Source organism: Dendrobium catenatum, unplaced genomic scaffold (genome assembly GCF_001605985.2).
Source record: "Dendrobium catenatum unplaced genomic scaffold, ASM160598v2 fragScaff_scaffold_81, whole genome shotgun sequence".
In the NCBI taxonomy this organism is placed as follows: domain Eukaryota; kingdom Viridiplantae; phylum Streptophyta; class Magnoliopsida; order Asparagales; family Orchidaceae; genus Dendrobium; species Dendrobium catenatum.
Window position 1 is genome coordinate 7684 of NW_021318543.1, and position 13284 is coordinate 20967.

The following is a 13284-nucleotide window of genomic DNA, read 5'->3' on the forward strand; positions in this document are numbered from 1 at the left end:
AAGAGAAGGAATAAGCGCCTCCTCAACCACCGCCAGAGTTTTGCCGGACCACCACAGGACATTCGTCGGACCACCACCTGAGGCCCTCGCCTTCGCCAGACCACCACTTGAGGCCCTCACCTCCGTCGAACGATCACCTAACTTCGTTGCTCCGCCAGACCACCACTTGAGGCCCCTCACCTCCACCGGACCACCGCCTAACGCTGTTGCTCCGCTGGATCACCACCTGAGGCCCTCGCCTTCGTCGGATATCTACTTGAGGCCCTCACCTTCGCCGGACCACCACCTGATTCCATTGCTCCGCAATACCAGCACTTGAGGCCCTCACCTCTACCGGACTACTGCCTGACGCTGTTGCTCGTCGAACCACCACCTGAGGGCCTCGCCTTTGTCGGACCACCACTTGAGGCCCTCACCTCCGTCGGACCACCGTCTGACGCCATTGCTCTGCTGGATCACCACTTGAGGCCCTCACCTCTGTCGGACCACCGCCTAACATTGTTGCTCCGCCGAACCACCGCTTAAGGCCCTCGCCTTCGTCGGACCATCACTTGAGGCCCTCACCTCCGCCAGAACACCGCCTAACGTCGTTGCTCCGCCGGACTACCACCTGACGTCGTTGCTTCGTCAAACCACCACTTGAGGCCATAACCTCTGCCATACCACCACTTGAGGCCCGGACTTCCACCGGACTACCGCTTGAGGCCCTGTGCTTCACCAGGCCACCACATAAGGCTCGGACTTCCACCCAACAGCCACTTCAGGCCCTGTGCTCTACCTGAACACCACCTGAGGCCCGGACTTCTGCTGGGCCACCACTTGACACCCAAAGTTCTACTAGAGTACAACTTACTACAATGGGCTTTCAGACCCCAGTCTCCTGCCGACTACAGTCCTTTCGACCTTTTTCGCCTACTATGGTCGTTCCGACCTCCATCACTAAACAATCGTCTTTTGAACCCAATCTCCTGCCGACTACGATCCTTCCAACCTCTGTCGTCTACTATGATCCTTCCGACCTCCATTAACAGACAACGATATTTTTGACCCTAGTTTCCTGCCAACTACGATCTTTCGAACCCCTGTCTCCTGCCGACTACGGTCCTTCCGACCTCCATCACCTACTACGGTCCTTCCAACCTACATCGCCAGACAATGGTCTTTATGATCTCTGTCTCCTGGGGACTATGGTCCTTCCGACCTCCATCACCTCTAATGGCCCTTCCAACCAAACAAACATGTCTATGGATTATTGAAACTCCCACCATGTAATGCGCTCTATATGACATACAATTGTAACATAAAGTCAAGGCCTTCTCCCTAAGAAGGGCCTTATTTATAATCGACTGCAAATACCAGTGCATTCATTTAAACTAGGTCAGGACCCATGATTTTTCCCTCTTTTCAGGGGTTTAAACGTAAAAACTCTGGTGACTCTTATGAATGCTACACTCTCTCTCTTATATGCTTGTGTATTAGATTTTCATATAATGCTAAGACGTTAAACTATATATTTCTCTATTGTTGCAAATACACGAGGACGCAACAAATATAATCAAATATTTCTTCGCTAAACCATTGTCAATTAATTAATCACTAATTATATTTAGTAGTTGATTTCTTATAATATTCATAACAGAAAAAACATAAGCATTTCAAATTACATTGCATTTATCATAAAATAAATTTTAAATTTATTATGATAAAATTCTAATAATAATATTTTAATAAAACTAACTATCATATTAAAGTCAAAACAACAAGGAGATGAATAAGAGTTCGAGAATAAAGATGATCAAATATTTTTATATTTTAATAAAAAATAAATAATAATAACATAAAAAGCAACTAATAAAATAAAAAAAGTCCACCACCAAAAATAAAATAAAATCTAAATCATAATCAAACATTCTCACTCAAAGCTAGTCTCCTTCCACCGAAATCACAATACCCACAACAAATTCATTAGATTCAAAGCAGCTTTCTTATTGCTTTCTAAAAATATTTTCTCACCCAAATTTTTATTTAAAAAAATTGTATTTAAAAATTAGATTAGAAAGCAATAAGAAAGCTGTTCCAAATGAAACCTAAGAATTCGTTTGCGACAACTTTTTTTTTTGCTTCTTAAAACAAAATTTTAGTACAAAAAATTTATTTGTTGTACTAAAAAACTGTTTTAAGAAGCAATAAAAAAGTCATCCCAAACAAAACCTAAATAACAAAATTCACAGCCAGCTATTCATGCCGATACATATCACATCAAATAATAGCAACTCGTTCAACATAACATTCTTGATTGAGGATCAAAATGTCTACATGAGTACAAATATTCCAGCTGACAAAAACACGTGTTGAAGAATGAAGATACAAAAGCAAATATGCAAGAACAAGAAGCAATACTGACATACCAATCCTCTCACTCTGCAGCTTTTATTTCTAAGTCCTTACAATTTTCTCTGCAATGAACAATAAAATTAAATAAAATTAGTGAGAAAATGAATAGAGGGAAAAGCAGGTTCCAATAGGACAGTTAATTTGAGTGAATAAACTTACATATTTTATTAAATGCGATGATATCGGAACTCTGGATGTGCCCGTTTGCTGGTTTGGCAGTTAGGTGATCCTCAATGAGGTTGTCTACATATACCAAGTCATCCACAATGGTCAACAAGATCTGCAATTTCTTGATTCCGTATCCAACCGGAACAAGCTTTGCTGCAACATAATCAAAAAAACCTATTTAATAAGTAAAAAGCATCTCAACATAAAACTTTTTCTGCAAAAGAGTACCAAACAAGTTCATCATTTAGGGGCAGTTTGGTAGCACCCAGGATTTGATTTAAGTAAGATTTCATAAATCCTCTAAATCCGGATTTCAAAAATCTTGAGGGACCTAAATCCTGAAAACTGTTTAGTAACAGTCAAGATAAATCCTATTAAATCCCGTGTGACTATAGAGCAGATTTAAAGAGTGGACTCTTCCTCTAGAACCAATTGATTTCGTAAATCTGGCAAAAAATAGGATTTCAAAAATATGGGATTTAGCACGAAAAGGCGGAATTTTTCGTCTATAGCGACTTTCATTTGCTGTGAGATTTTGTTTTACATTTTAGGCCGTTTGACTGGATTTTGCTCAAATCCAGCCTATATCCTGCTACCAAACAGCCTCTTCATTTCCATTCAACGAGTAACTTTCTGCACAATCAACCAAGTTAACACATATAAAAAAAATTCAAGGCCAACGGGTCACATACAGACTCCCCATAGCAAGCCCTCCATTTTAACACTCCTTACAGCTGCTTCAAGCTTCTGCATGTCTGTCTCATCATCCCAGGGCTTAACGTCCAATAAAATTGAAGACTTTCCACCTGTTTACTTGAGTTCGCAAGCAAACCTAGCAAGATTTGGTGAAAGCAGTGAAGATAACTGCTGTATACAGCAGTCAAACAGCAAATTACAATAGTTTTTCTTAGGAAAACAGAGAAAAATGAGAAAAACAATGGGTGAATCCACTAATAGATGCAAGAAAACAACAAACGATACAAGTTTCTTCAATTCGAAAGGAAAAAACAAATCTCTAGCCAAGCCTAGAACACAAGAACACAAATCCTAGACCTCAAATTCCTTCAAAATTCAAGATGAAACCCTAATTCTATCATTAGACCCTAATTAAAGCAAAAAGAGACATACAAAATCCTTAAACATCCCTCTAATTCAAATTTCCCTCCTAAACACCCATTACATTAATTGCTTGGGCCCACTAGGCCATCCACCCCCCTCTCCCTTGGTTCCACCCTCCCCCAGGCCGTCGGCAGTAAACCAGAACTGGTTCAGGTTGGACCTGTTCAGCCGGCCTAAATTATACTTGCAAAAAACGAACATTATATGGCAGAACATAAATTATCTCTTTAAATGTTTCAAATAAGATATACCTTACAAGAATGCATTTATAACTGTTATGCTAAAATTAGTTAACTGTACATCATTGTATTTCATATAGTTTGGCGGAATTTTGCAAAACCAGGATGACATGGAGGTTTTATCACCTTAGTGTCAGCAATAGGTTGAGAAGCTGGAACTTTCTCGGATATGGTAGTAGACCCATCTACTTTCATGCCTTGTCCCTCACCAGATACATTGATATAATGCACAGTGAAAGCAAAAGTTTCATAGCAAGTTGGTAATGAAAAAAGCTGGAAAGGTAAATTATGTTGAAGAATATACCTCATCCTCAACAGTGCCTCAATGTGGTTATACCACCTAGACACATTGACATAGTCTGCCGATGATGGAGCAGAGAATTCAGCATACACAACAATGTCATCCTTTGAAGCTTGGTAGCTGATTGAAGTTTTTACTTGATTGTCAGTAGGTTCAAAGGAAATGAATTAGATTAAGGTTTTGTTTGGGAGAGCTTTTTTATTGCTTCTTAAAATAGCTTTCTAGTTGCTTATTGAAGTTTTTATGACTTCATATGCATGTTTGGCGTTCGGTTGGAGATGCTCCATGGGAGTGGAGTAGCTTGTTCCACAAATGGAGACCATTCATTAGCTCTCTGAGCATAAGCCTGCACTCTTACATGAACTAGGGCGCCTTTGAGAGTTTTATGTCGCTAAACAAGTTGTTTATTCTTAAGAACCATAAGTTCTAACTCCATCAGCAATAGTTATTCTTTTAGTATTTTGACCAGCTGAGTTGTGGACACATAGATTCCATGACATGATTAGTTTAATCTGATATAGATCCTAATGGTTGTCTGGCTCCAAGTGATCAAATTCCCTAGTAGGAACTGCAGATTTTGATTTTCAACAACAATAGCAAGATCGCATCATCCTTTTTTTACTTTTTCTTATGATTGATTTCTTTGATCTCAGTAAGAAGAGCTGCAAAGAAGAGGCCACCACTAATAACTCAGAAAAATAATATTAGATCTTAACAAGCAAATTCTTCCTAAATCGCCAAAAAATTACAGCCAGATACCTCAAGGACTATAGCTCATCAAATTTTATTGAGTAAAATTGAAACTGAGTCATTTATAATAGTAATATGCATAAATTTCATACCATACCTTATTAAAGTTAGCACAACAACTAGTCCATTCCTCTTGTTTCTGTTTTAGACGGTCCAATATGAGGGACAACACTAGCATTTTTTTCAAAGCATCCACTACGTCGAAGCCATTATAACCATATACCTGTTCAATGCAGTTCAAATTTCAAGCTTTCAAAAAGAAAAGATTTCTCATAAGGAAAAATAATTAAGATGAAAATATAATTAAGCACATATGTAAAATGATTGTGATGAACACAAATAGGTTAAGTGATCCTCAATGTGAAACTGGGATTTTAATTTGTTGATATCATCCTGCATCTTCTATACCAAATTTTGAACTTTCTCAACAGTTGAATTTAGAAACTCTACTAGCATATCCAGCTCATATCTGAACACCACAAGCACAAGCATAGAATTTAAAAATCACATACAAGAACTGTAGATTTGCCTCTTGAATAAAATAAACACCCAATATTCATAAGAGTATTAAATATCATTTGGCATCATAATAGTAAATAGAGGAAGGAAATAGTGATTGTAATAAAAACATTTATCTCAAATATCATGAAATGTCAAAAGCAATTTCATTAAGCAATATGTGGCAACAACAAAACAATAATTAAAAAATAAATAAATAATACTTAAAAAATATTAAGGGAAAAATTTTTATCACATATCATCTTTATATTTAAATAAGCTTTCCTCGTATTGACTTTTCCTCGATGGATTAGAAGATTAATCTTCAATTTTAGATGTCACTGAAACCCAAACATCATTTAGAATGGATTTGGCATGTTCAGTTCTATCGCTAGAGGTAGGTGCACAGCATTGCCAGTCAATAACAATTTAAATAATCTCGTGTGACTGTTTGGCTGTAAAGCGGATTTAACGAGCGGACTCTTCCTCTCGACCCAATGGATTTCGTAAATCCGGCAAAAATAGGAATTCAGAAATTTGGGATTTAGCACAAAAAGGCAGAATTTTTAATCTATGTCGGCTTTCTTTTGTCGTGAGATTTAGTTTTGCATTTTAGGCCGTTTGGCTGGATTTCACTCAAATTCGGCCTAATTATTGCTACCAAACAGCCCCTTCATTTCCATTAAAAGAGTAAGTTTCCACACAATCAACCAAGATAACACATAAAATAAATACAAGGATAATTGATCACATACAGGCTCCACATAGCAAGCCCTCCATTTTAACACTCCTTACTTCTGCTTCAAGCTTCTGCATGTATGTCTCATCATCCCAAGGCTTAACGTCCAATAAAACTGAAGACTTTCCACCTGTTGAAAATATGTTGCAGGTAAAAAAAATATGTGAAAACTCTGATATGACATAAAAAGTTAAAAGCCTTACTCTCTTTCTTCTTTCTGGATGCTTTCACGGCAGCTGCGCGATCCTCGGCGGCCTTCTTTTCCTCCTCTGTCTCCTCGCCGAATAGATCAACATCATCATCGTCATCCTCATCAACTGGGGCCTAAATCTCAAGTTCCAATTAGAAAAAATTGCAGCATGGCTGAATAGAAGATATCTAGGATTGTGGAAAACTTAAATAGCCAAATGCAATCAGAAAACTAATATACTTTCAGCAGCTGAAGCAACATGCATATAACATATTCTTTCAAAAAAAGATAGAATTTACTGCTTTCTAGCACAGTTATGCTAATTTATCTTATAGTTAATAAAAGAGGACACTGTTAGAAAATACTTGAGTTCGAAAGTAACCCTAAGGGAAATACTTGAGTTCGCAAGCAAACCTAACCACAATTGGTGCAAACAATGAGTAAAACTACTGTTTGCAGCAGAAATTAGCAAAATATAGCATGTTTCATGGGAAAATTTTATAAAAAATGAAATATTCCACTAGTTGTTGTAGGAAAACAACAAAAGATACAAGTTTCTTTAATTCGAGAGGAAGAAACAACTCTTCAAAGTATAAATCTCTAGCCAAGCCTAGAACCCAAAAGAAAACCCTAGATCCCAAATCTGATTTCAAATTCAAGATAATCCCAAACCCAAACAAGAAAGACTAATTAAAGCAAAAGGAGAATTAATTAATCCCAAAACAGCCCCTCATTCAACATTTCCCTCATAAACCATATTTAATTTAAGCCATGGGGCCCATAATGATGCCCCTCCCCCCTCACTCTTTCACCTCCTTTCTTGGACCGGCGGGTGTTGACATGAACAAGTCCAAGATGGACTGGTTCAGATCTAACAAATACTTGCAAAAAATAAACATTAGAAGGAAGAACATAAATTATCTCTTGAAATGATTCAAATAAGATATTGATGAGGACATCATTTAGAGATTCAGATACGTGTACTGACGACATAATTATAGATAGACGTCTACGATTCAGCGCCTTTACTTTTGATGCACTTATTTATGTTGTAATTTATGTAGTTTTGTTGTTTTCCCAATTTACCCCTATGGGTAAGTGTCTTGTTATTGTAGCTCGGAGGGTAATTACGTACTTTTTTATTTATGTTTGAGACATATATACTGTGGTCTTATGTGTTGTAAAATGATAATGATTTGATAATAAAATTTTGTCCTTTTCTTCTTCTTCTTCTTGTGTGAGCACTAGAGAGAAGGGAGAGAGAGCTCAAGGTGAGGGTAAGCGAAATACCCACCAGTCGTTGGAAGAGTTCGTGGCTCGTGGTTTAATCTATCTTATTTTCTTTTCTTCTCTTCCCCGCCCCAACTGCCGGCTCCTACATCCCCTGCCACCACCGCCCATCCTCTCCCACTGAAATCCTCCCTAGTTCCTCCACCTTAAGCTCCCACCGATAGCCCAAGCCTTTCCCCCTTCCCCTCACCCAACGCCATCTCCCCCTTCCCCATTACCGCCAGCCTTCCCCTTTGCTCCACCTCAATTATGATGATTTCAATTATCATAATTCCCTTTCTAAATTAACTCCAAGGAGAAAAGGAAACAAATTAATCTTATTTGAAATTTGAAATTTAAATACTTTCCTTATTTGCATATCCTAATTAGGAAAATGCATAAAATCAAGCCTATTTGAAATTCAAATTAGATTGGATTTCTTAATTCCTTTCCTAATTCCCATGAGTTGTTTTTGAAACTCTTAAATCCCTCCCCACAAAACTCCTCCTCTTAATGCCGCCGGCCCCCTTATTGGCTTCTCTCTTATGTTTTCCTCTTTGAGCCCTCACCTCATTTGAATTTGAAAACAAATTTCAAATTTAATTCCCTCCAAATCCACTTAAATATGAATTAATTTTTGATTTTCTAAAACTTTCTCTCCCACCCTCTAACCTAACATAATTCCCTCTCAACCAACCCCCCCCCCCCTCCTTCTCTTCCCCTTGGCTGCCCATATCCACTTACATCCTCTCCCTTGGAAAACCTAAAACTCTCTTGTTGTTTGAAGCTAAGAGAAGAAGACAAGTTCTTTCCTCCTTTCTACCATTAGCGTATGGCCGACCCTAAGGTCGACCACGGATTTGTCTTCAACGAGCAAGGACGAACGGATTTTCTTGGATCCCCGTTCTTTGGCATGTATTTTGATAATGACGAGACTGTTAACAGATACATCGACTTTATCTTATACCAACTAACATTATTGATTGAAGAGCACCTTCAATCAGGTCATTGGATAATCATCGGTTACCCACCACCTCCTCCACCGCCGGCTACTTCTCAATCAACGACTGTCTTCGGCGCCGTCTTCCAAGTGGTAATATCCTTCCTCATATGGTTCATCTTTCTCCGTTAAAAACTAAGAGTGATTGAGTGAGAAGGCACTCAAGGTGAACCTCTCGTTATTAAGTGGTGGATTATGTTATGTCCATGTATCATTCATTATAGTCTTTGAATTTTAATTGGATACTTTGGTTAATCTCAAAAGTGTTTCTTTGCCTAAGCAAGTTGAATACTTGAAATTTCTAACTTCTCTTTATTTGCAAGCAATAATTTTATTAGCAAGTTTTAATCAATTGTCTCATTTTAATTTCTCAAGTAACTCCTAGTAGTTTCACATCAAATATACCTTACAAGAATGCTTTTATAATTATTTTGCTAAAATTAGTTAACGGTAAATCATTTGATTTCATATAGTTTGGTGGAATTATGCAAAACCAAGAGACATGGAGGTTTTATCACCTTAGTGTCAGCAATAGTTAGAGAAGCTGGAGCTTCCTCGAATATTGTAGTAGGCCCTTCAATTCGAGAAGAAGAAACAGTTCTACAAAGTATAAATCTCTAGCCAAGCCTGAGCCCAAAGGAAAATACTAGATCCCAAATCTAATTTCAAATTCAAGATAATCGCAAACCCTAACAAGAAAGACTAATTAAAGCAAAAGGAAAATTAATTAATCCCTAAACATCCCCTCATTCAATACTTCCCTCCTAAACCATATTTAATTTAAGCTACGGGGGCCACCATGATGAAGTTTTTATGACGCCATACGCATGTTTGGCGTTCGGTTGGAGATGCTCCATGGGAGTGGAGTAGCTTGTTCCGCAAATGGAAACCATTCATCAGCTCTCTGAGCATAAGCTTGCACTCTTACATGAACCAGGGGGCCTTTGAGAGTTTTATGTCGCTTAACAGGTTGTTTATTCTTAAGAACCATAAGCTCTAACTCCATCTGCAATAGTTCTTCTTTTAGTACTTTAACCAGCTGAGTTTTGGATACGTAGATTCAATGACATGATTAGTTTTAATAAGATATAGATCCTAACGGCTGTATGGCTTCAAGTGAAAAAATTCCCTATTAGGAACTGCAGGTTTTAATTTTCAGCAGCAATAGCAAGATCGCATCATCATTTTTTACTTTTTCTTCTGATAGATTTCTTTGATCTCAGCAAGAAGAGCTGCAAAGAACAGGCCACCACTAATAACTCAGAAAAATAATATTAGATCTTAACAAGTAAATTCTTTCTACATGGCCAAAAAATTACAGCCATAAACCTTAAGGACTCTAGCTCATCAAATCTTATTGAGTAAAATTGAAACTGAGTCATTTGTAATAGTAATATGCATAAATTTCAGACCAGAACTTATTAAAGTCAGCACGACAACCAGTCCATTGCTCTTGTTTCTATTTCAAACGATCCAATATGAGGGGCAAAGCAACACTAGCATTTTTTTCAAAGCATCCACTACGTCGAAGCTATTTTCAACATATACCCGTTTAATGCACTTCAAATTTCGAGCTTTCAAAAAGAAAAGATTTCTCATAAGGAAAAAATAATTAAGCACATATGTAAAATGATTGTGATGAACACAAACAGGTTAAGTGATCCTCAATGTGAAACGGGAATTCTAATTTGTTGATATCATCCTGCATCTTCAATACCAAATTCTGAACTTTCTCAACAGTTGAATTTTCCAACTCTACTAGCATATCCAACTCATATTTGAACACCACAAGCACAAACATAGAATTTAAAAATCACATACAAGAATTGTAGATTTGCCTCTTGAATAAAATAAACACCCAATATTCATAAGAGTATTAAATATCATTTGGCATCATAATAGTAAATAGAGGAAAGAAATAGTGATTGTAATAAAAACATTTATCTCAAATATCATAAAATGGCAAAAGCAATTTCATTAAATAAAATGTGGCACCAACAAAACAATAATTAAAAAATACTTAAAAAATATTATGGGAAAAAAATTTGTCATCTATCATCATCACATTTAAATAAGCTTTTCTCGTATTGACTTTTCGTCGATGGATTAGAAGAATAATCTACAGTTCCAGATGTCACTAAAACCCAAACATCATTTAGAATGGATTTGACAAGTTCAGTTCTATCGCTAGAGACAGGTGCACGGCATTGCCAGTCAACAACAATTTAAATAATCTCGTGTGACTGTTTGGGTGTAGAGCGGATTAAACGAGCGGACTCTTCCTCTCGACCCAATGGAATTCATAAATGCGGAAAAAAAAAGGATTTCGAAAATCCAGGATTTAGCACGAAAAGGCAGAATTTTCTGTCTACGACGGCTTTCTTTTGCTATGAGATTTAGTTTTGTATTTTAGGCCGTTTGGCTAGATTTCACTCAAATCCGGCCTAATTCCTGCTACAAAATAGCCCCTTCATTTCCATTAAAAGAGTAACTTTCCACACAATCAACCAAGATAACAGATAAAACAAATACAAGGACAATTGATCACATACAAGCTCCCCATAGCAAGCCATCCATTTTAACACTCCTTACTGCTGCTTCAAGCTTCTGCATGTCTGTCTCATCATCCCAAGGCTTAACGTCCAATAAAACTGAAGACTTTCCACCTGTTGAAAATATGTTGCAGGTAAAATAATAATGAGTACAGACTAATAAAAATGTGTGAAAACTCTGATATGACAGAAAAAGTTAAAAGCCTTACTCTCTTTCTTCTTTCTGGATGCTTTCACGGCAGCTGCGCGATCCTCGGCGGCCTTCTTTTCCTCCTCTGTCTCCTCGTCGAATAGTTTTGTTATTTTCCAAATTTACCCCTATGGGTTAGTGTCTTGTTATTATAGCTCGGAGGGAAATTACGTACTTTTCTTTTCATGCTTGAGATCTATATATTGTGGTCTTATGTGTTGAAAAAGGATGATGATTTGATAATAAAATTTTGTCTTTTTCTTCTTCTTCTTCTTGTGTGAGCACCAGAGAGAAGGGAGAGAGATCTCCAGGAGAGGGCAAGCGCAATACCCACCAGTCGTTGGAAGAGTCAGTGGCTCGTGGTTTAATCTATCTTATTTTCATTTCTTCTCTTTCCCGCCCCAACCGCTGGCTCCTACTTCCCCTGCCACCACCGCCAATCCTCTCCCACCGAAATCCTCCCTAGCTCCACCACCTCAAGCTCCCACCAATAGCCCAAGCCTTTCCCCCTTCCCCTCACCCGACGCCATCTCCCCCTTCCCCATTACTGCCGGCCTTCCCCTTTGCTCCACCTCAATTATGATGATTTCAATCATCATAATTCCCTTCCTAAATTAACTCCAAGTAGAAAATGAAAGAAATTAATCTTATTTGAAATTTGAAATTTAAATTTCAAATATTTTTCTTATTTGCATATCCTAATTAGGAAAATGTATAAAATCAAGCCTATTTGAAATTCAAATTAGAATGGATTTCTTAATTCCTTTCTTAATTCCCATGAGTTGTTTTGGAAACTCTTAAATCCCTCCCCACAAACCTCCTCCTCTTAATGCCGCCGGCCCCCTTATTGGGCTTTTCTCTTATGTTTTCCTCTTTGAGCCCTCATCTCATTTGAATTTGAAATCAAATTTCAAATTTAATTCCCTCCAAATCCACTTAAATCTAAATTAATTTCTGATTTTCTAAAACTTTCTCCCCCCCCCCCCCTCCCTTCTCTTCCCCTTGGCCGCCCCTCTCCACTTACATCCTCTCCCATGGAAAACCTAAAACTTTTATGTTGTTTGAAGCTACGTGAAGAAGACAAGTTCTTTCCCCCTTTCTACCAATGGTGTATGGCAGACCCTAAGGTCGACCATGGATTTGTATTCGACGAGCAAGGATGAACGGATATTCTTGGATCTCCTTTCTTTGACGTGTACTTTGATAATGACGAGATTGTTAACGGATACATCGACTGCATCTTATACCAACTAACATTATCGATTGATGAGCACCTTCAACCAGGTCATTGGATATTCATCGGTCACCCACCGCCTCCTCCACCGCGGGCTACTTCTCCATCAACGATTGTCTTCGGCGTTGTCTTCCTAGTGCTAATATCCTTCCTCGTATGGTTCATCTTTCTCCGCTAAAGCATAAGAGTGATTGAGTGAGAAGGCACTCAAGGTGAACCGCTCGTTATTAAGTGGTGAATTATGTTATGTCCATGTATCATTTACTATAGTCTTTGAATTTTAATTGGATAGTTTGGTTAATCTCAAAAGTGTTTCTTTGCCTAAGCAAGTTGAATACTTGGAATTTCTAACTTCTCTTTATTTGCAAGCAATAACTTTATTAGCAAGTTTTAGTCAACTGTCTTGTTTTAATTTCTCAAGTAACTCCTAGTAGTTTCACATCAAATATACCTTACCAGAATGCTTTTATAATTGTTTTGCTAAAATTAGTTAACGGTACATCATTGGATTTCATATAATTTGGCGGAATTATGCAAAACCAGAATGACATGGAGGTTTTATCTCCTTAGTGCCAGCAATAGTTGGAGAAGCTGGAGCTTCCTCGGATATTGTAGTAGACCCTTCTACTTTCACGCCTTGT

At 37.8% G+C, this 13284-nt stretch overlaps 1 protein-coding gene and 1 long non-coding RNA gene across 3 annotated transcripts in view; both read right to left on the bottom strand.

Annotated features, from left to right (window-relative positions):
* Window positions 1-197: 197 nt before the first annotated feature.
* LOC110096508 (paired amphipathic helix protein Sin3-like 5) overlaps window positions 198-13284 on the bottom strand; it is a 20579-nt gene continuing 7492 nt past the window's right edge. Inside the window, exons 9-15 of the mRNA XM_028696484.1 lie at window positions 5380-5440; window positions 5064-5194; window positions 4047-4341; window positions 3762-3864; window positions 3255-3368; window positions 2554-2715; window positions 198-286 (exon numbers count right to left, since the gene is read on the bottom strand). Coding sequence (XP_028552317.1) covers window positions 198-286; window positions 2554-2715; window positions 3255-3368; window positions 3762-3864; window positions 4047-4341; window positions 5064-5194; window positions 5380-5440 — 955 coding nt within the window. The remainder of the gene's footprint in view (window positions 287-2553; window positions 2716-3254; window positions 3369-3761; window positions 3865-4046; window positions 4342-5063; window positions 5195-5379; window positions 5441-13284) is intronic.
* LOC114580097 lies at window positions 6410-11503 on the bottom strand. 2 transcript variants are annotated; one of them, XR_003701361.1, is made up of 3 exons: window positions 11429-11503; window positions 11220-11333; window positions 6410-6532 (listed from the first exon to the last, which is right to left on the bottom strand). It is a non-coding gene; the product is annotated as an uncharacterized LOC114580097 (long non-coding RNA). The 2 variants fall into 2 exon arrangements; XR_003701362.1 differs by lacking the exon at window positions 6410-6532 and adding an exon at window positions 10231-10241.